General features: G+C 48.0%; 1 protein-coding gene and 1 long non-coding RNA gene across 10 annotated transcripts in view; one reads left to right on the forward strand and one right to left on the reverse strand.

Annotated features, from left to right (window-relative positions):
• Positions 1 to 20,227, forward strand: part of VAC14 (VAC14 component of PIKFYVE complex) — a 202,426-nt gene that overhangs the window by 95,855 nt on the left and 86,344 nt on the right. For all 9 annotated transcript variants that reach the window (XR_007352308.2, XR_007352304.2, XR_007352305.2 and 6 more), the window contains one exon: positions 12,257 to 12,389. Coding sequence is in view for 6 of the 9 variants with exons in the window: in XM_048816827.2 (XP_048672784.1) it covers positions 12,257 to 12,389 (133 nt within the window). In the remaining 3 variants the exon portion in view is untranslated. The remainder of the gene's footprint in view (positions 1 to 12,256; positions 12,390 to 20,227) is intronic.
• Positions 1,195 to 10,078, reverse strand: LOC125620754 (uncharacterized). The gene is made up of 3 exons (XR_007352312.2): positions 9,512 to 10,078; positions 2,432 to 2,550; positions 1,195 to 1,758 (listed from the first exon to the last, which is right to left on the reverse strand). It is a non-coding gene; the product is annotated as an uncharacterized LOC125620754 (long non-coding RNA).

Below are 20,227 nucleotides of genomic sequence, written 5' to 3' on the forward strand. Positions count from 1 at the left end.
CACAGAATTCCTCCTGGCGCTGCTCCCCCTCACTGGTGCCCGAGAAGTGCCAGAGAAAGCAGCATGGCTCCCCGGCACAGGGTAAAGATGGGGGGGTGTTGAGCAAAGGACCCTGTTTGGGCCTCTTGCTCACCCCAGAGCTCCAAGGTGGTATCTCTCCAGCTGGACCCCTCAGCCCGCCCAGAGATCCACCTCCAACTCCTGGGAGCGGTAGGGGACCTCAGCACTTGTTAGTACCTTTGACGCCTGAGACTTTCCAAGCGGCTAGGGACCTTATGGCCCCTCCAGCACCACCTATGCTGCGTCCAGCAGTAGATACAGCTAAGGCTCCCCAGTCCAAGGGCAAGCTAGCCATCAGTCCGCCTCAAAGGGCAGTGGACAGTCATCGGTCTCTGGAGCAGAGGCGTTGGTCCCCGGCCAAACGTCCCAGGTCTCCAATACTGCGTTCGCGGTCCCCGCTGATGCAGCGTGGATCACCCGCATCAGGGCACCAGTCTCCATGCTCCCAGTACCCGCCCTCCTTCTGTCAACCAACACCCCGGTGAAGGTCTCCATCCCCCCAGATGGCCTTTGGTGCATCAGTCACCACTGATGCAAAACCACTCTTCACCAGTCCCTGCTGCCCCACCACCAGTCACCACCTGTTAGGCACCGGTCCCCCATTCCTCGAGTCAGTAGCCAAACACAAGCTTCCACGCCCCACCCTCCTTAGGCTCCGGAGACCAGCACGGCACCTGCAGTGAACGCTTGGCAACAGGGGTCTGCCACTGATGCCAGTGCCGTGTTCTCACCACTCCTCCCTTGCCGTGAGAAGCAACTGGCGGTACCAAGTTCAGAACATGGCATGGATTCTGACGCAGGGTGGCAGGACAGGTGCTGATGCCAAAGGAGCCCTTCCCAATGAGGAAAAGTGCCCCAAGCCCTCCCCCCATGGTGACGACATCGTCCTTGTAGTGGGGCCCTGGCACTCTAGCCATCTGGATGCCTTCAGGGCGCACCGAGCCCTATGTAGGAGGGAGGCTTCCAACCTGGGTTTGGAGGTTGAGGAGGTGGTGAAACCGCTGTGCGCGCGCTTTGACATTCTAATGGAGGCAGCCTGGCGGGTTGCACTGCCAGCCCACGAAGGGGTGTTAAGGGTTGCGAAGGCATTTTGGCAAACCCCTTCACCGATTCCACCCACATCCAAGTGGGCTGAAAAGAAATACTATGTCCCTGCCAAAAGGTTTGAACGTCTGTGCACCCATCTGCTCCCTGCGTCGCTAGTAGTATCGGTGGCTAACAAGAGGGATAAGTAGGGGCAGGCTAGTGCCATGCCTTAAAATAAGGATGCTAAGAGACTGGACCTTTTTGGAAGAAAAATGTATTCGACGGCCAGTCTCCAGTTCCGGGTGTCAAACTATCAGGCCTTGTGGGGGAGATACAACTTTAACGTATGGGATTTCCTCAGTAAGTTCAAGGACTCCCTGACTCAAGACCTCTGCCAGGAGTTTGCAGCCATTCAGGAGGATGGCAAGATGGTCGCGAGGGGCTGACTCAGCAGCCCGAGTCGTTGCCTCGGCCGTGGTGATGAGGCAAAGTTCCTGGCTGCAATCCTTGGGTCTATCCCAGGAAATGCAGTCCTCCATCCAGGACCTTCTGTTTGAAGGGAATGCTCTCTTCTGACTGATGCGAGGCTGCATGGCCTGAAGGATTCTTGAGCCCCTTTGCACTCGCTTGGCCTCTGCCACCCAGGTCCTGGGGGCCTCCTTGGCAATGTGCCTTTAAGAGAGAGAGAGACAGGGTTTAAATGCAGTCGCCCCTTTTCCTCCCATTCGCCTGCCCAGTCCAGCTAGACATTCAGGGGGCTCGAGACAGGGGTTTTGGTGATGTGCACGAGGACGGCGCCCCAGTCAGACTCCAGGATCCACCCTCTACAGTCAGGATGGTCTCAAATAATCTCAGACCGTTGGGTACTCAGCATAGTATCCCTGGGCTACACCCTGCAGTTCTCGACCACTCCTCCCTCCCACCCCCTTTCCCTGTCCCTCTTCAGGGACCCTTCTCACGAACAACTCCTGGTTCAACTCCTCCTATGGCTGGGGGTAGTAGAGGAGTTCCCTTGATACTTGAAGGGGAAAGCGTTCTACTCCCAATATTTCATAATCCCGAAAGCAAAAGGAGGACTAAGACCCATTCTGAACCTATGCCGCCTCAACGAATATTTCAAGAAGTTGAAGTTTCGCATCATCTCCCTGGCCTCCATCATCGATGGATCCCGGAGACTGGTATGCTGCTCTTGGCTTGAAGGACCCATATTTCCATTTTCCAGGGGCACAGACGGTCCCTCCATTTCGTGGTGGGCCAACGCCATTTCCAAGTCCCTGCACTATCCTGCGGCCTCTTGTCTGCCCTGAATGTGTTCACAAAGTGTATGACACTAGTGGCCGCTTACCTGAGGTGTCGAGTGTTCAGGTTTATCCATATCTCAATGACTGGCTCCTCAAGGGAATGTCTCAGGCCCAGGTGCAAAGGATCCTCGATCTGGTGCACTCCACCTGTCACGATCTGGGTCTGTCGATTAAATGAGCAGAAATCATCTCTGACCCCTGTGCAGTGTATAAAGTTTATAGGAGCGATACTCAACACTACACAAGCCAGAGCCTTCCTCCTGGAGGCCCGTTTCCAGACTATGTCCGACCTAATCTCTCACGTGAGGGCCCACCCATTCACTACTGCCCATATTTGCCTGAAGTTGTTGGGCCACATGGCAGCTTGTACTTACGTGGTGGGGCACACACCGCTTTAGCTCAGACCCCTGCAAGCATGGCTGGCATTGGTCTATGTCCCCAATAGACACGATCTGAACTGGGTAGTCATGGTACGGATCACATCTGGTCACTCCTGAAGTGATGGTCGGCCCCCCGCTCATTGTTGGAGGGAGTTCCCTTCCCGGTCCTGGCCCCATCAGTGACCCTGGTCTCTGATGCTTCAGACGTAGGTTGGGGAGCTCACCTGTGAGTCGTTGGTCACAAGATGATCATGCTCTCCCCACAAACATCAGAGAGCTCAGGGTGGTGTGCTTGGCATTCCAGGCATTCCTGCCTCACCTGAGGGGCAAGGTGGTCCAAATCCTGACGAATAATACCACTACAATATTTATTATCAAGCAAGGCGTAGCCCACTCGTCAGTCCTTTGCCGAGAAACTCTCTGGTTGTGGGACTTTTGTGTGCTGCATGCCATCCATCTCATGGCCTCGCACCTTCTAGGGGCCAGGAACGTGTTAGCAGATCACCTCAGCAGGACCTTCTCATCTCGCCACGAATGCTCACTCCATCCAGAAGTGGTCAGTGTGATCTTCAGAGTTGTGGGACTTATTCGTGTCCAGGCAAAATAGGAAGTGTCACATCATCTGCTCTTTGTGGGATTGACGGAGGCTCCCTGTCCGACGCCGCCTTGCTCCCATGGTTGGGGGATCCGCTATACACTTTTCCACCAGTGCTTCTAATCCAGAGTCCTCATGAAGATCAAGCAGAGAAAGGCAAAGGTAATCCTGATAGCTCCAACTTGGCCTCACCCGCACTGGTTCAGCACACTGCTGGACCTCTAGGTGGCTGCTCTGATGCTGCTCTGGTCGGACCTGCTGTCCCAGAACCACAGCCAACTACTGCACCCGAATCTAGAAGTTCTGCACCTGATGGCTTGGTTACTGCATGGTTGAATGTGGAAAAGCAGGCATGCTTGGCCAGTGTTCAACAGATCCTGATGGGCAGCAGAAAGCCCTCCACTAGAGTGACCAACCTGGCCAAGTGAAAACTGTTCACACGTTGGGCTTGGACCAAAATCTTTGGCCCAAACAGGCCTCACTCCAGTCAATCCTGGAGTATCTTTTGCATCTCAAGCTCCAGGGCCTGCCTCTTTTGTTGGTTAAGGTCCCCTTGGCTGCTGTTTCAGCCTTCCAGTACAGGGCAGGTCAGTCTTTGCTCATGACAGGACGGTCCGGTTTCTAAAAGGTCTGGAGAGGCTGTACCCTCAAGTCCATGACCCTGTCCCACCTTGGGACCTGAACCTCGTGCTATCAAGGCTCCTGGGTCTTCCCTTTTGAGTGATTGGCTTCTGTTCCCTTCTGCTGCTCTCATCGAAGGTCTCCTTTCTGGTGGCAATATCATCAGCCTGTGGTGTCTCTGAAATTAGAGTACTCATCTCAGAATCTCTATACCCAGTGTTCTATAAGGACAAAGTTCAACTGCGGCCACATCCAGCCTTTCTGCCCAAGGTCGTTTTGCAGCTTCATACTAACCAGGACATGTATTTACCTGTCTTCTTTCTGAAACCTTATAAGTCAAATGAGGAGTGTAGACTGCACTCTCTCAATGTCAGGAGATCATTAGCCTTTTATATTGAAAGGACTAAGCTGTTTCATATGTCGATGCAGCTCTTCGTCACGGTGGCAGACAGAATGAAGGGCCTTTCTGCTCTGCTCAGAGAATTTCATCGTGGATAACCGCCTGCATCAGGTTTTGCTATGAACAGGCAATCGTAACCGATCCTTCGACCAGAGTACAAGCCTCATCGGCGGGCTTTTTGGCCCAGGTGATGATTCAAGATATATCTGTAGGTCCTCTACCTGGTCATCCATCCATACATTCATGTCCCATTACATGATCACCCAGCTGGCCTGGGACAATGTTGGCTTCGGTAGAGCAGTGTTGCAAGCTGCACAACCATGAACTCTGAGCCCACCTCCAGGGGTACTGCTTGTGAGTTGCCTAGAATGGAATCGACATGAGCAAGCACTCGAAGAAAAACAGTTACCTACTTTTCATAACTTGTTCTTTGAGATGTGGTGTTTGTCTATTCCATGACCCGCCCTCCTTTCCTGCTGACAAGTTGCTGGCAAAAAGAACTGAGAGGGCCCAGGGCCAGCAGCGCCTGATATGCTGGCACAGGATCACGGGGCTCAAGAGGGCGCCAGAGCCAGCCCTACGGATACCACTAAGGCAAAAAATTCCGACAGTGGTGCACACACCTAGAATGGAATGGACATGAGCAACACGTCTCAAAGAACAATAGTTACGAAAGGTGGGTAACCATTTTTTCTCCCAAATAGCTGACCATTGCAAATACCATTCTCAGTGCCTTTTCTTTTATTTGCATGCATAGATCAGCAGGGGGGAAGAAGCGCTTTAAAGCTGGTGTGGCCTTTGTGGCCATTGTTGCAGTGAGTTTTGCAGCTTTACAGTTCAAATGAGCTGTTTGACATTATGTACCGAGAATCTGGAAAGTGAGCTTGGAGCCTCATCTGGGCTGGGTATCTCTAGATACTTTCTGGAGAGCCAAGAATGGGCACTCTGCCTGCAATTCTAATTCTGTGTTCTTCAGGTCCTTTCAAGGGGAGGCTGTGCTTTCCACACCTCTTCATTCTGTTGCTTATACAATGGAGGAACTGTGTTCCCCATCACTCCTGCTTTCCTTCTAACCATCAGCACTTATCTGAACAGTGGTTATAAGGACCACATCTGGTCATGAACTCTTCAGAGCTGCAACTTCCTTTTCCAGCTTACACTACTCCATCCTGTGTCGAGTGTGCAGATGCTTCAGCTCTCTGGTGAAAGGTCTGGCATTTTTCTTGGATCCCATTCAGGAACTGTTGAAAGAAGACTTAAGATTGTACTGTGTCCCAGGGAGACTTCTCTGCCAAGCTTTGGGAGAGAGGAGGTGAAGAGTACAGGGTCTGCACCCAGGTTAAATGCCTACACTGTTCATTTTGGTCCACAAGAACATTGGATGTTCCTGTTTGCTCTAATTAATGCCACTGAAGCCAAGCTCTAGGATTGGTGTTTGCAGCACGTATGAGCGGAGATGGTTCTTCACACAGCTACCCACACTCCAACCAAAGAGCAGCGAAGCGCTCGTGTTCTTTGTTTTCAGCATCATGCTTAGTAAGTTAGCAGCCGATCTGGAAGGTTACAAATCTGCAAAGTCTAAGCTTAATTGAAGTTTACACTTCTTTTTAATTAATCCACAGTTTTCTTAACGCCTCTTCCCACCTGTGTCTTACACATCTTCATATAAATACTGGAGTGCTGATCCTAAGATTTTATTGCTCTAGAATGTGCAAGCACCTTGCAGTGACAGAAGGTGAGTGGGAAGGCCATGGAGTTAGAATAGCATTGAAATCATAATATGAATGAGATCTTGGGCGGTGGGTGGGTAGTTCTGAGTGGAGATATGGCTTTGCCTTCTCTAACCTTGTTAGCTCACATCTTCTTTCCATTTAGCTTATAGATCCATGAAGCTCTCCATATACAAAATATGTGAACTCTGTCATGGTGGGGTGTCATGCAAAACAGATGTTCAGAGGGTTTGGGAACCATTCAAGAGAAGTGTCGTCTTCCTCCAGACGTACCTCTGTGAAAACACTATACAATCTGCTTTAATTGCAGCGCTTCTAAACTGATGTGTAATTCCAGGCTGGAAAGTGTTCGATCTTCGATCTGCAGGATGAAGGATTGTACCTGAAAGTAAATGAAATCTCATGGCAAGTAGGTTGTTTTCAGTTCTATGGGATGTCTTCTCTGGCTGTGGAGCTTTGGCCATCTTGTAGTCCACTTAGATTGTAAGGCCCTTGGGGCAGGGACTGTCCTCTTGTTTGTTTTTGTGCAGCGCCTAGCACAGTGGGGCCTGATCCGTGACTAGGGTGCTCTGGAAATTCAAATAATAAACATATATAGGCTGCTCCATGTTTGGGGTTTGATGTAGAGCACAGCAAGGTGACCTGGGGAGGGGACTAAAAATTACGGAGGCAGGGCAGCTAATGAAATAAGTAGCTGGCAAGACGAGCTCAAATAGTTAACTTTATGGTAGTATTTGAAGACATCCCAGAGAGGCGTGTGGCTGATTTCTGGCTGGGAATGCTTAGGATGCAATGAAGCTCCACCGCAAAGGAGGTGGAAGAGCCAGCTGAATCTGTACGTCTCTGAAATCTAATTGTGAAAATGACCTTCATGTACAGAGCTTAGACAATGCCTGTCAAAAGCCCTGCAATGCCTCCATGACTGTAACATTCAGCTACCTTGGCCAGGCGTCGACAAAGAAAGAGAAACCTAACCGTTGGGAACTTTCCAAACGAAGCCCTCCAGAGAGGGCTACCAAGAATTAAAGGGAGCATGGGGGGAAGGCATTGATCCAACAGTGCTCTACCCCAGTAAGCTTAGGATATACTCCGATGGGAATGTGCTGTTGTTCAGTACCCATCTGTTCCACCAGTGTGTAAAGTGAGAGTGCTCTTCCCTTTCTGTTTTAGGCACAGTACTCCTAGACACAAGTGGACTCTTGCTATTTATTGAAATATGGACCTTTTTCATTGAAAAGCTCCACGAGATGAATATGAGGTCTTCTCAGCTGTTTGATCACGTACAGCCGTAATACTACATTTTTCAAAGTTTGCCTTTGTTCCCAACCTGGCATCTTCATCTTTCTCCCTCTGCAAGAAAGAAGGTGAAGCTGGGACAGCTCTTTTTGTTCAAAATTTTGGTTGATATATTCTAGATCTATTGAAATTTTTTTGCATAGATTTGTTGCTGAGAAAAATCCAGTGCAGTTTTGGATAAACACATAATTAAACACTGAAAGACCTTGATAGCTGGCAAGGTACCAAGGTACCTCTGCTTCCCCACCCCCAAAATGGGAGATGACTTCCGCTTTTTCTCCATGTTGTCATGGACTTCCTACAGCAACAGATTGCTCTTTAAAGTGATATGTTTAGCCTAACTGCACATAGGTGCTTCTTCCCTTCTCCCTCCTGATCAGCATTTCAGATGCTCTTCCCCTGGAGGCACTGGTAGACCCGACGTCACTTGGATTTCAAGGGGAAAAACTGGACCAATATTTGGATCGTGTGGCTCTGCAGAACACAGATTGAGGGCAAATGCTTGACGATGATGTTTGCATGCATAAGGCTGAGCTGATTGTCGGTATGCCATGAGAGAACCATTCCTCCTCGACCTCAAATTTTGCTGAGACCTGGAGAGGGAGTTTCTCGGTCACTAGGAAAGCTATGAAACCAAGTCCTGAAATCCCACAACAGAACCCTCTCAACAAAATAAAACATTACAATGCTTCTGTGCTCACAGCTGTGAGATCTGGACACCATACAAATGGCATATGAAACCGCTAGAGCTCTTCCATATGCCGTCTCTGCGCCATTATGGGGAGCCTCTGGCAAGACAAAGTTACCAACCTGGAGGTTCTCCAAAATTCAAATACCACAAGCATCAAGACCATGCTGATAAAAGCCCAACTACGCTGGGTTGGACACATCATTTGGATGCCTGAACATGGACTCCCCAGAAAAATTTTCTGTGAAGAATTGGACATCGGAATCAAGGCCGCCCCAGAAAGCACTACAAGGACAGCATGAAGAACAGCGCACCTGTTGGTGCATAAAACGGGATAATCTCAAGAAGGCTGCGTTAAATAGATCAGACCGCACACTGGTGACACACAACGCTCATATATAGGTGGGCCTTGCATTGAGAGTCAAAGATCAGATCGTAGTTTGTTCCTTTCTTGTGGTAGGGAGTCCTATAGCTAGACCAATTCCCAGCACAGGCTCGTTGTGTCCTTGACGCTGTCAGTTCCAGAGTGCAGGAGGAACGCAGCAGACGTGGTCATGAGGGGAGAGAGCGGCCTCCTTTAAGAAGGGTCTGACTTTTAGGTCCAAATTTCTGCCTGCGCGATTGAAGAGATGAGTGCCTGATGGGGATGGACTGTGGTTGGGGAAAGTCCTGCCTCAAGGGGTGGAGCTGGCGATGGCGTTCAGCTGGGGTTTCTCCTAGGGTTATGTTGCTGGTTTGTTTTTGTTGTATTGTGTAGACTGTGAGCAGTACATTATTCCAACAGATAAATTAAAAATTAGCTGATCATAGAATCATAGAATATCAGGGTTGGAAGGGACCCCAGAAGGTCATCTAGTCCAACCCCCTGCTCAAAGCAGGACCAATTCCCAGTTAAATCATCCCAGCCAGGGCTTTGTCAAGCCTGACCTTAAAAACCTCTAAGGAAGGAGATTCTACCACCTCCCTAGGTAACGCATTCCAGTGTTTCACCACCCTCTTAGTGAAAAAGTTTTTCCTAATATCCAATCTAAACCTCCCCCACTGCAACTTGATGTGGTGCATCAGCTCTGGGCGATGACATATCCCCCTCAGTGTCCACCAAGGGCATCCACTTTCAAGCTTCCGGATCCCCAGCTGTCAACCTCTCTGGTGCTGAAACATGTGTCTGTCTCCATCCTAACTGGGGCTTTTCCAGACTGCACAGCTCCCTGCGCCTCTCTGGTTTTCCAGCAGGTGAACCTGTCTCAGCAGGCCTGCTTTGCCTTCTCTTTGGAGGCTATAAACAGCATAATTTCCCATAGGTATAAGGTACCACACAGATTTCTTAAGCAAGCACATTTATTTTTAAGGTGAAAGCGTTAGACAAAAGATATTACAACAATAAAAGAATTTACATACATGTTAATTAGCTTACCAGAAATCACCCCAAGTCCAGCAAGGGCTCTGGCAGGTGATCAGTCCTTCAAACCCCACCAAGGCGTTTTCTGTGGCCGCAAGTTCATGACCGCTCTTAATTCAGAACAAGCACCCCGATGAATAGGTCAAGTCCTTCCATTCCCTCCTAGGAAAGATTGGGGCCCCCTTTGGACAGAAGGTCTGGTCTGTTTGCTGGATCTTAAAGCTGGCCCTGAATCAGTTAAAACTCATGCTATTTATCCAAAAGTCCTTTCTTTGCTGGTCTCTGAGAATCCACTCTTAACCAGTATATGCAGTCTCTCCAGAGGTGTTGCATCCTGAGTGAATTTGCCCAGCCACCTCAACCCCACTGTCCTTAGCTCCTGGAGGATTGCAGTCCCCCTGCCCCATGAAATTACATACAATCCCTGGCCCATAACGATATGCAAACATCATTCAGTAAGGCTTGTGCAGGGAATTGCCATGCCTGTCACAGCTTTGGCAACTTCTGCTAGGACTCTAATTTGGATCCGGTAATGAACAGCTACTCAGTGCGGTCTGCAGAGCACTAGGGTGACACGCTGTGTTTAAAGATGGGCTGCTGCATATGGTGTCATCTGCAGTGTTTCTATTTTGAATCTCCTGTGAACAATGAGGAACAACTGTGCTGGCTATATGGAGGGTATGGATATATTTCAGCTCTGGTTAATGTATTCACTTGAGCACGTGCACCTTTGTATTGGAATATTTTGTTTTGGCAATCTAGTATTATTTATTTATTTATTTTTAAAATCTGGGTCATCTTGCCTGCAGCTGAGAGGGAATACACTACTGTGGTTAACACTTGCTTTCTGGGAGCTGGCCATTAAAGGTTATTCAAGAGCATAGACTGGGATCTCAAAGGCCCCTAAGGGAATGGGTGAAATTCAATGGGAACAGATGCCTGATTCCCCTAGTTTCCTCTGCACATCCCAGCCATGTTGGTGTCTCATTTCATTTCCCCCTGGGATTTGTACGTGTTTAGCTCTTGCCGGCTGGGAGACGGAGCATTACCCAACTTGTGCCAAAATCTGGATCACTGGCATGGAGACCATGCTCGCCCTACAAGAAACCATTCTGTAAATTTGCAGTCTGTCTTTTCACTATGCTTTTAATTGTGCTTTTAATTGTGTACCCAGCTCAATACAAATGGATTAAAAAAATCATATTCTAAGTTATCATTTGATCTGTTGAGAAGTACCAAAGACTTTGCTCCTCTCTGGCTGGGCTCTTTGGTAGTGCCCTAGCTGTATCATTATGGCCATTGCACTCGCACACACTCGGGCGCGTGTACACACACACACACAGAGCAGTCCTCTTGCTGGAGCATTAGGGGTGTTCTGTTTTTTAAGCAGCTCCTTCATTAACTTATTTTAAAATGTCCATTTAAACCATTGGCTTTGATGGCGTGTTCCAGTAACTGAATAAATTAAGTAAATACCATAGTTCCATCACTTGAAAGCAATCATTATTGGACAACTTCTCTGAACTTCAAAGGTTGAAGTTTTTGGGGTGAAATTGTCTGGGTATCCTGAACTAGGAAGTGCATTTTTCATGCCTCTCCAGCTAACTGGCCTGCCAACACCCTTACACAGTTCAAATAACATGCAAATAGTATCTTATCAAGTTATCACTTGTCTCTCAGTGAATTGGCTATGTGAATTAAGGCTTCTAATTCTCTTAAGTGTGTAAAATAACTCTCAGATCCATAGGGTTGTAAAGTGATAGTGCCCATGGTAATAACTATAATACTAATAAATTATACTAGTAACACCTAAAGCCCCAAATAGAGATCGGGGCCCAATGTGTTAAGTGCTGTACAAACACACAGTAAAAGACACTACTTGCCCTAGAGAGCCTGCAGTCTCAAAGGGTGGGAGAGGAAAACAGAGATTAAATGACTTGCCTAAAGTGTGTCAGCAGGTTAGAGACAGAGCCTGACGTGAGGTGCCCTATCCACTAGGCCGCACTGCCTCTGTGCTCACTACTGACCTCTGTTTTTGATCACCAAATGAAAGTATCTTTCTAATGCACGTTTCCCCACACACCTACCTTGTCTCCCAACAAATTCCCTATAAAGAGGGAAAGGCACTTGTAAGTCAGTGTTCAATTTGGGCTGTCCAGTTAGTAGTTCTTAGGATTGCACTTTGTGATCACCAAATGCTGCAACTTGAGTTGTGTTTGCTACTGCCAGACACCAGGCTGTTCAGTAGCTGCGTGAAACTTCCTGAAGGGGAACATAAAGAAATGAAATCAGCAACACAAGGAATACTTTCATTAATTCAGTTCATGCACTAAGCTCTGGCTCAGCTACTTGAATGAACTATCTATTCAAAGTGGCAGTCGTGTGGGCGGGTGGCAGAGGGGTGTGTGTAGAATCACAGTAAAAATAGAGCTTAGACTACATGGAGAGCTGGTCTGTGAATAGTTTTTGCATTGAATTAACTATCTCTATTTAGAAACTGACACGAATAAATCTGTGTAACCTCCCATGTGAATGTGGTTATCTTGGTATAAAGGTGCCAGACATATTTATGGAAATAAGTACCTCAAAGGAAAGGCCATTGGATCATGCTTTAAATCCTCTACCTGACTCTCACTGCCTTCCCCCACCCTGACAGGTTCATGCCATAAGAGTAAACGCATGTCACGTGGAGAGAATTCCAATTCCAAGACAGCTGCACTTGTGACTGTGTTCTGTAACTTGCTCTCCTTCCCCGTCCAGGTATGAAAGGCATGGAGTGCTCCCCCTCAACCCCCACCATGAACTCCTACTTCTACAAATTCATGATTAACCTACTCAAGAGATTCAGCAGTGAGCGGAAGCTGCTGGAGACCAGAGGAGCATTCATCATCAGGTCAGAACACCATCTTTCTCCATCTCTTTCTCATACCACAACTTGTGATAAGAACATCTTCCTTCTAGGTGGTGTGTGGCATTTTAGCCTAATGCTTGCCTGGTTCTTTGTGGCCAAAGACCTCTCTGCAAGCCATCTTTGTTTGCCAGTCATTGCAGTTGATATTTTTAGAGCAAATGAATAAATTTTTCACATGTTAAGACACCATATTTTTCACTTCTATCCCCTGAGGTTAAATATTTCCTAATTAAACACTGTTTTCAGATCCTATCTTGCTGAGACACTAACAAAACAGTGGGAGTGTGAAACAGGCTATTCTGTGGGTGTGTGGACCCTCTTTCTTTAGCTGGTGCGGGGTACAGTGTGGTGTAGTACTTGTGTGCATTGACAATCTGTTCAGAGCATTGTCATTGTGAGATGTATACACTCAACAGTTGCACTGCCTGGTAAAACTCATCACTTTAAGAGAGCGCTTTTAAATGGGAAGGCGAACGGAACTGTGGAATCAGTGTCGTGGTCTCTTGTGTGGTTTGATTTCTGTTTCCAGGGACCTGTAATTAGGTGGTGGATACTGGGAAAACGTGCATTGCGACAGACAGCTGGCAGTGTGTAATCCTTAACACACCAGATCTGGGGCAAGGGCAGCAAATTCTGCTGTGCTTTCTCAGAAATCGGCTTGAAGGTCACAGGCGAGGCAAAGGGGGTATTGAGTGGGAGCAGAGCCCAATTGTGTCTCTTTCCTTCCTTGCCTATATCAGAAGGCATCATTGAAGTATGCTCGAACTCAGAACCAAATGAGCATGGAGATTTGAATTCCATGGAACTCCCTCTTCCAGGGCAGGAGGAGGTCAGAGGCAGACTGGATGGATGGAATAATTGCGAAAGGTACACGGTTAAGTATTAACCGTATCGCTTACAAGGAGTGTAGTGATCAGAGGTTGCAGTCCTGGTTAGCATGCTGCTCATGCACGCCTAACCCTTATGTTTGCAGAGAAAACCTTCAAGGTGTGTCTAACGGCAGTGATGTCTGCCTGAGTCCTCTCCTCTGTTGTTTCAGGTCGTCTGCAGAGAGAGTTGCCCCATTCATTTCAAGGGGAAGTTAGGGTTTGAAGCTGCCATTAGATCTCGGTGTTAATTATTCGTGCTAAAACAATTAGCAGTGAAACATCTGTGTACACTAAGATTGTGTATGGGGCATGAGTGCCACCGCTCTTTCCCCAGCAGGGGGAAGGTCTGCAAGGTGTTTTTTTCACCTCTCCCAGGATATCCCCCACTCCATGCTTATATTACACCTCAGTTCCACTAGATGTCGGATCTCAAGAATCACGGGAGAAACTAATTTCCCAAAGCCTAGATTGGCATGTGCTAATGGCCTTCTCCTGTCAAAGTTTATGCTATGTGGGATTTTTATAACAGCAAGTGCTTTCTCTCTTCCCTGCCTTCTGCAAAAGGGAACACATGGCCATGGTCTGCATGCACTGTGCTTGAGAGGGAGTGGTAGAATGGTCCTGTTTCTGATTAGAGGGCCAAGGCCCGCACTGCACATTGAGAACTATACCTGGGTCTCATTCTGGTTTGGAGACTGTACAGTTTCCTGTCAGACATTCCTCTGAACTATAGTCAGCTGGACTCTTTTACGTGGGGAAAATGGCACAGGGACCAAAGGTTCCTGCATCTGGGCTTGCTGTGCCATTTCCCAATGCGTGGCAGAAATGAAATTGGGCCAGGTCATGGCAGCTTAATATGCCAGTGCTTTTCTTGGTGACTTGTGCTCCAGAATCCAACCTTCCAATTAACAGAGAAATTAAGGCTCCAGCCCTTATGGCTGTGAAGAGACTCTTGTAACTGATACAATGATGACTCCCTGAGTCTGCATACAGCATGATGCGATAGCTTGGAGAGGTATGAACTGCCCCATTGATCTCCGGAGGTGTTAATTCTTGAGCTTAATATATGCAGTTTCAATGCCAGTTTTAACTTTCACTGATTTAAAGCAAGTGAGAAAGGCGGAGGGGAGAGAGTTTGCTGTACTGTCAGTATTTGAATTTGATCTGTTGTCACCAAGACCCACTGATCATGGGAGCCACTTGCACTATCTTCAGTGCAGTCTTTTCAGATTGTCTTCAGTGTATTTGTTCTTACTTTTTTCCTAAGTAGAGCCAGTTGCTTGACTATAATTGTGGTTTGATATTAAAAATGTTCAAGAACCCAAATAACCAAGCCTTTGCCCAGTGGTTTTCAATCTTTTTTTCATTTGCAGACCCCTACAAAATTTCAAATGGACGTGAGGACCCTTTGGAAATCTTCAATGTAGTCTGCGGACTTGCAGGGGTCCGTGGACCACAGGTCGAAAATCACTGCCTTAGCCAATTTTATTGTCCAGCGACCAATCTTTACAATACATAAAGCAACAAGTTAATACTTTTCCAATCCTTGTAGGAAGCTGTTCTCTTGCCGTGTTCAGTTCATCCTGCACAGAAGGTGTGCTCCGAACTAAGCGTTCAAACTAGCAATATCTGTAGTGGAGAGCTCTCTGTTTGTCACCTAAGACTGAAATCCACCAATCAGCTCTTTGTCTTGTTTTCCTTTATCCACCTATTCCTTCCTTATCTCCCTGTTTTGGATGCCACGTTCCAAGTACTAGTTGTGCTGTAGAGGCACATCCCAGCCTGTCCTGGGACATAGAATTAGTGGATCTTGTCCTGACTGGTTTCATATTTACTAGTGCCAAAGCTGAGTTCGGTTTTGCAAAGTGTTGTGGGATGCTTAGCATGGGCGAACAGAATTGTGGGAAGAGCATAATACAATTCCGTCAGCATAACGTCCCAGCACTTGCATGGAATGTATACCAAGATTAATATCGGATGCTCAATGCATGGTAAGCTGGTGTGGGCCATACGTGTTAATGTGCTGTGCAATACATATGTGTTGGCTAGTACCACAGTCCAGTTGTGCACCCTCCCTGAGTGAGTCTGCCTGCTACTGCATAACGTGCTGATGTCCTGCAGATGCCAGGCTGATTCTGGGGTGAAGGTAGGGTGGTAAGTTGGTACCAGAGCACGTGATGTGCAGGTGTTGGACAATCACTAATGTCCTAACAGTTTCTCTTCCTTGCTAGTGGGCACTGAGTTATAAGGATAAACAAAGTAGTTCCCACAAGTGAATCCTTAATAGAAGAACACAGAAAGGTTTCCCCATTAGTAGCTTGTTGACCTCTAACCCATGGCATGAATTCAGGTGATTGGCAAAATAATCATATCTTGAAGTTAAGATGCTTTCTAAACCAGTGAAAATGTAACTAATGCTCTGATGCAGGTAGGAATAAGCAAAGAAACTTAGATTATTTTAAAGTGAGCTTAGCTGTGAGCTTGAAGCGTAGTATTCAGCTTGAGGCCCAGTGGTAGCAATGGTTAGCAGAAGGCCACATTAGGCTTAATGAAAGTTTAGCATTAGCAAGTAACCTGGGGTCAGAAGATTTAGCAATATCTATCTTGTGATACACTGCAAGACTGTAAAGCCTTTATTTTGCCTGAGTTCCCGAACTGCATTGTATAGAGAACCTTCTGTCTGCACAAATGCTTACAGCAATTGTCAGAACCCAACCATGGGTAGCAGGAACGGCAGGTATGAACAAGAGGCCAAGACTTTGTGTGGTCTCAGAAACAGGTCGCTGTAAGGGAATAAGTGCATAAATGGGGACTCAATCCCAACCCGTGGCGAGACCTCGGGATAGCAGGATGGTGGCAACCTTAATGCTTACTCCCCCTTTCAGGGGAACCCTCAGCCCATGGATTGGAGAGTATACATCATGCAGATTCTGCTGCTATCTTCTAGTTCTAAGATTTTGTTTATATTGATTGTAGTATTAATAAAATATAGTATGTCTCACCAATCATCATCTTAATTAATCTCCAAGTAGCCACCAAAGCACAAACACATTATTAGTGACAAGTGCATGTTGCACCCCAAATTAATTGAAAGGCTACAGCCTTTCTCCTTTCTTTTAATTCCTTATCCCCCACATGTGGCACAGATTCTGTCTGTTTTGATTGCCTGCAGCCCCAAGTACAGCTAAAACTAAGGAAAACTGGGAACAAGCTGCATTTCAGTGACTTGTTGTACACCCTTGGAACCTGGCTTGGGAGCAGAGAATGAGAACAAAATGGTTAAATTTAGAAGACTATTTTGGGGTGAAGGAATAACATGAGATGAAAAGGAATTGTGCGATAGAAAGCTCCAAAAAACAAAGTAGTGACTCTTTCTCTAGTGTTGCCAGTGTTGTCTGATCTTGGCAAAGAGGGAGGTCCAGAGGGTCAGATGGAGGCTGCCAGGCAATGTCTGGAATAATCATGGTTTATTTCCTAACCCCCTCTGGTGCTCAGCAATGGCCCCTTGTAGTTGATGATTATGAAAGACTTTCACCTCTTTTCTACTAAGTCTTCATTTGACCCTGGAGGCTGAAGGTATGTTCTGTGTATGAAGTTCAGGGAATATGACTCAGGTGGGTAGTTCTTCAGTAATCCTAGAGGCAAATGAATTTCTGGCAAGTCACATGTGCAAAGCATCTTCTGTAGGACAGTCTCTGGAGTGATGTTGGCATCTACTCCTGACGGAGGGTCTTTCCTTTTTTCTGGCCAGAGGACGGGTATGATGCCTGGGTCATAGTCCTAGCACCAAAACAGGATGGGTAGTGCTCAGTCACATTATGCCCTGGCTTCCCGTAACCTTGGGAGACTGAGGAAATCAGCCCTGGAGAACTGAACAGTCACCACGGACACAGAATAGTAACATTGCTGACCTTTTCATTTCCGCAGTGCGTAGCTCCACTCCCCCATCCTTCTGCTAATGGCTTTCCCTCTATGGGTAACTTACAGGCCCATAGCTAAATCCACCTCCTGACCGAAGGGGGCATTGCTGCGGGGATATATAGAGTCCAGTTTCCACTCCCCCTCAGTGCAGCTGTTGATGCACAGCTCTCCTTAGGGGCCTGGGAAAATAAAGTTCAGTAAGAGGAGCTTCAGCCCCTGCTCCTTGTCTTCCGGGGCCCCTGTGTGCCTGAAAGGCATGAGGTCAGATCAGCAGGCTGCAGTTTAGTAAAGCCTCTTGCCTTACAACAGGGGGTTCCCTGCTCACTTCTGGCAGGAGCCACAGAAATACCTTCCATGTTGGGCACTTCCCACTACGCCGAGTGCTGGTGGGTTCAGACATCCCATCTTCTGCCACATGAGTACACCCTGCTTTGCCCTGTGCCGCCTCAAGTCCAAGGCAGGCCAGCTGCCACAAGGCCTTCAAGGAATCCCAAGCCTCCCACTGCTGCTCAGCCCGACCCCAGAGGCTAACACCCCAGTTAAACGCTGCCAGGCGGGTCTCGCCCAGGCTTGTGCTAGCCACCATGAGAGATGTGCCTATCCTGAGGGGCCAGAGACAACCTGGAGGCGGAGCTGGCTGAAAATGAGAACTGGCCCACAGGACACTTCAGAACAGTTTGTTCCAAAATTGTCTGTACTTTTTTTTTTTTTTTTAACTAAAACCCAAACATTTCCCCCTTGCCTTCCTCTCCCTGCCTCCAGTGACCAAAGGGAAAAGAGGCAGGGGGAAGGCCAGTTTTCATCCAAATGTTCGTGAATGAGAACTCACGGCTGGCTCCACCAGGGAGGAAATCCCAAGCACATAGTCCCCTTAGTAGATGTGTGATTAAAATGTAGGTCGTTACGCGGTGCCCTGTCGACACTAGCCGTACCGGTCATTACCAGTGCTGGGGCTGGGCCAGTCACAGCAAAGGAGGGAACTCGCTAGTGGGAAGAAGTCTAGTGTAGGCCCTGCCTGCGCTGACTGTAGAGTTAGTGAAATTGACGCTAGCAGAGAAGAAGAAGTCTGCTGCAGTTTCCACGGTATGCATCCGATGAAGTGAGCTGTAGCTCACGAAAGCTCATGCTCAAATAAATTGGTTAGTCTCTAAGGTGCCACAAGTACTCCTTTTTCTTTTTGCGAATACAAACTAACACGGCTGTTACTCTGAAACCAGAGAAGGGAATGAAAGCCAAGCATTTGGGAGAGGCAAGGGGGCTGTAATCAGTGTTAGCACATACTCATCTCCAAGGTCAAAAGAACACGTAGGAGAGCAGCCATCTTTAATAAAGACTCAGCACCCCCACTGCTTCCCTGAAGGACTGGCTGCTCCCAGTAACCACTCATCTTCCTCCAGGGAATACCTGAACTGAAATTCCTGATATTTCTTTATACAGCCCCATCTTTGGGGAAGACGAGCCCTTTCAGGCAGCCTTTATAACCCTAAAGAAGCAAAAGGGCGCACACCAAACTTCGAGTCTTTGGTGGGGCACCTTTTCACCTGGACAAGCGTCTGTCTCAGCAGGTGGATGACTTCCTTGTGGGATCTCGTCCCTCATCCAGATGTTTTCTGCTGGCACTTGAGCACCCTAAGCCCAAACCCTGTGAGGTGACTGCACCTCAGAAACGCAGGCTAGTGCTCAAGACACTGCCTCTCTCCCTTTGAACCCACAGACGCTCTTCTCCCAGATGTTCTTGCATTCAAAGGGGCTGCTTTTGTTGGCCCAGACAGAGGGGTAGGAATCACAGCAGCCTTTTGCTCACTATTGCTCATTGCCTTCCACTGTGTCAGTGGCCGTGAGAAATACCAACCTTCACGCTAACCAGGAAAGATAGACCCTGCCTCCCTCTGCCCTAGCCTGACATGTGGCAAGGAAAGAGTCCTGTACTCACTAGCTGTGGGCTGTACCATTAAGCAAGAACAAAATATTAATATTCAACTACTGGCTTGCTGAAATGGTTTGTAGCAGCACAAATATGCAAAGCAGCTTCCAAAGCATTGCATTTCCCCCTGGATCCATCCAGCTGTCCTTGAAGCATTGAAAACCAGATGAAATCCCTTGCCACTAAAGCTCATCAGACCAGGAGTCAGGTGGGCTTCTGGGCAGCAAATGGCCCCTGGAAGTTCATCTGTGCTTTCACTAAAGCATCATAAGTAGGACGTTGCTCTAATGGGCAGCCCTTAGGGCACCGTGTTCTCAGGGCTGCAGTCATCTGCTCCAGTAAAAACCTCAGGGGCATGTCTTACCCCACATACACAGTGGTTCTTTTGCTGAGCCCATCTGGGGGCTGTGTGGAGAAGTGAACCCTTTTTCTACACTTCAGGGGGTTTTGGAGTAAGCGTAAGAATCCATGTGCTCGTCCTGTTCTGTTTGGCATGCTTGATGTTAACCAGGTTTGTTAGTGTGTTAAATCTAGACACTCTAGTAGGTCCTATGTACTTTATCCACAGTAACCCCCTAGGCCAAGAGATGGCTCCTGATTTAGCATTTTGCCTGCCTGTGGGGAAAGGGCCCATTTACCCACATTGTTGGAGCTCTTCACAGATGCCAGTTTTGCAGGTTCGGTAAAATTCCCCTCTGCAACGCACCTCTGCTCCCAAAGGAGCCCAAAGCACTTTCCAAGCTTCAGCTCAATGCACTCTCCTGGGGGATGACTGCCTTCCTCCAGCCTGGGCTGCAGCAGCTGTGACAGCAGTGCCAGGCAGCAGCTGAGGACAGGACGTGAAGATACCAATAGTAATTCAGGGTATGTCTGTACTACCCGCTGGATCGGGGGGCAGCGGTCGATCCAGCAGGGGTCAATTTATTGCGTCTAGTCGAAGCGTGATAAATTGAGCCCCGAGTGCTCTCCCATCGACTCAAGTACTCCACCGCTGCGAGAAGCGCAGGCAGCGTCGACGGGGGAGTGGCAGCAGTCGACTAACCTCAGTGAAGACACCGCAGTGAGTAGGTCTAAGTACGTCGACTTCAGCTACTTTATTCACCTAG

Source organism: Caretta caretta, chromosome 12 (genome assembly GCF_965140235.1).
Source record: "Caretta caretta isolate rCarCar2 chromosome 12, rCarCar1.hap1, whole genome shotgun sequence".
Classification (NCBI taxonomy): domain Eukaryota; kingdom Metazoa; phylum Chordata; order Testudines; family Cheloniidae; genus Caretta; species Caretta caretta.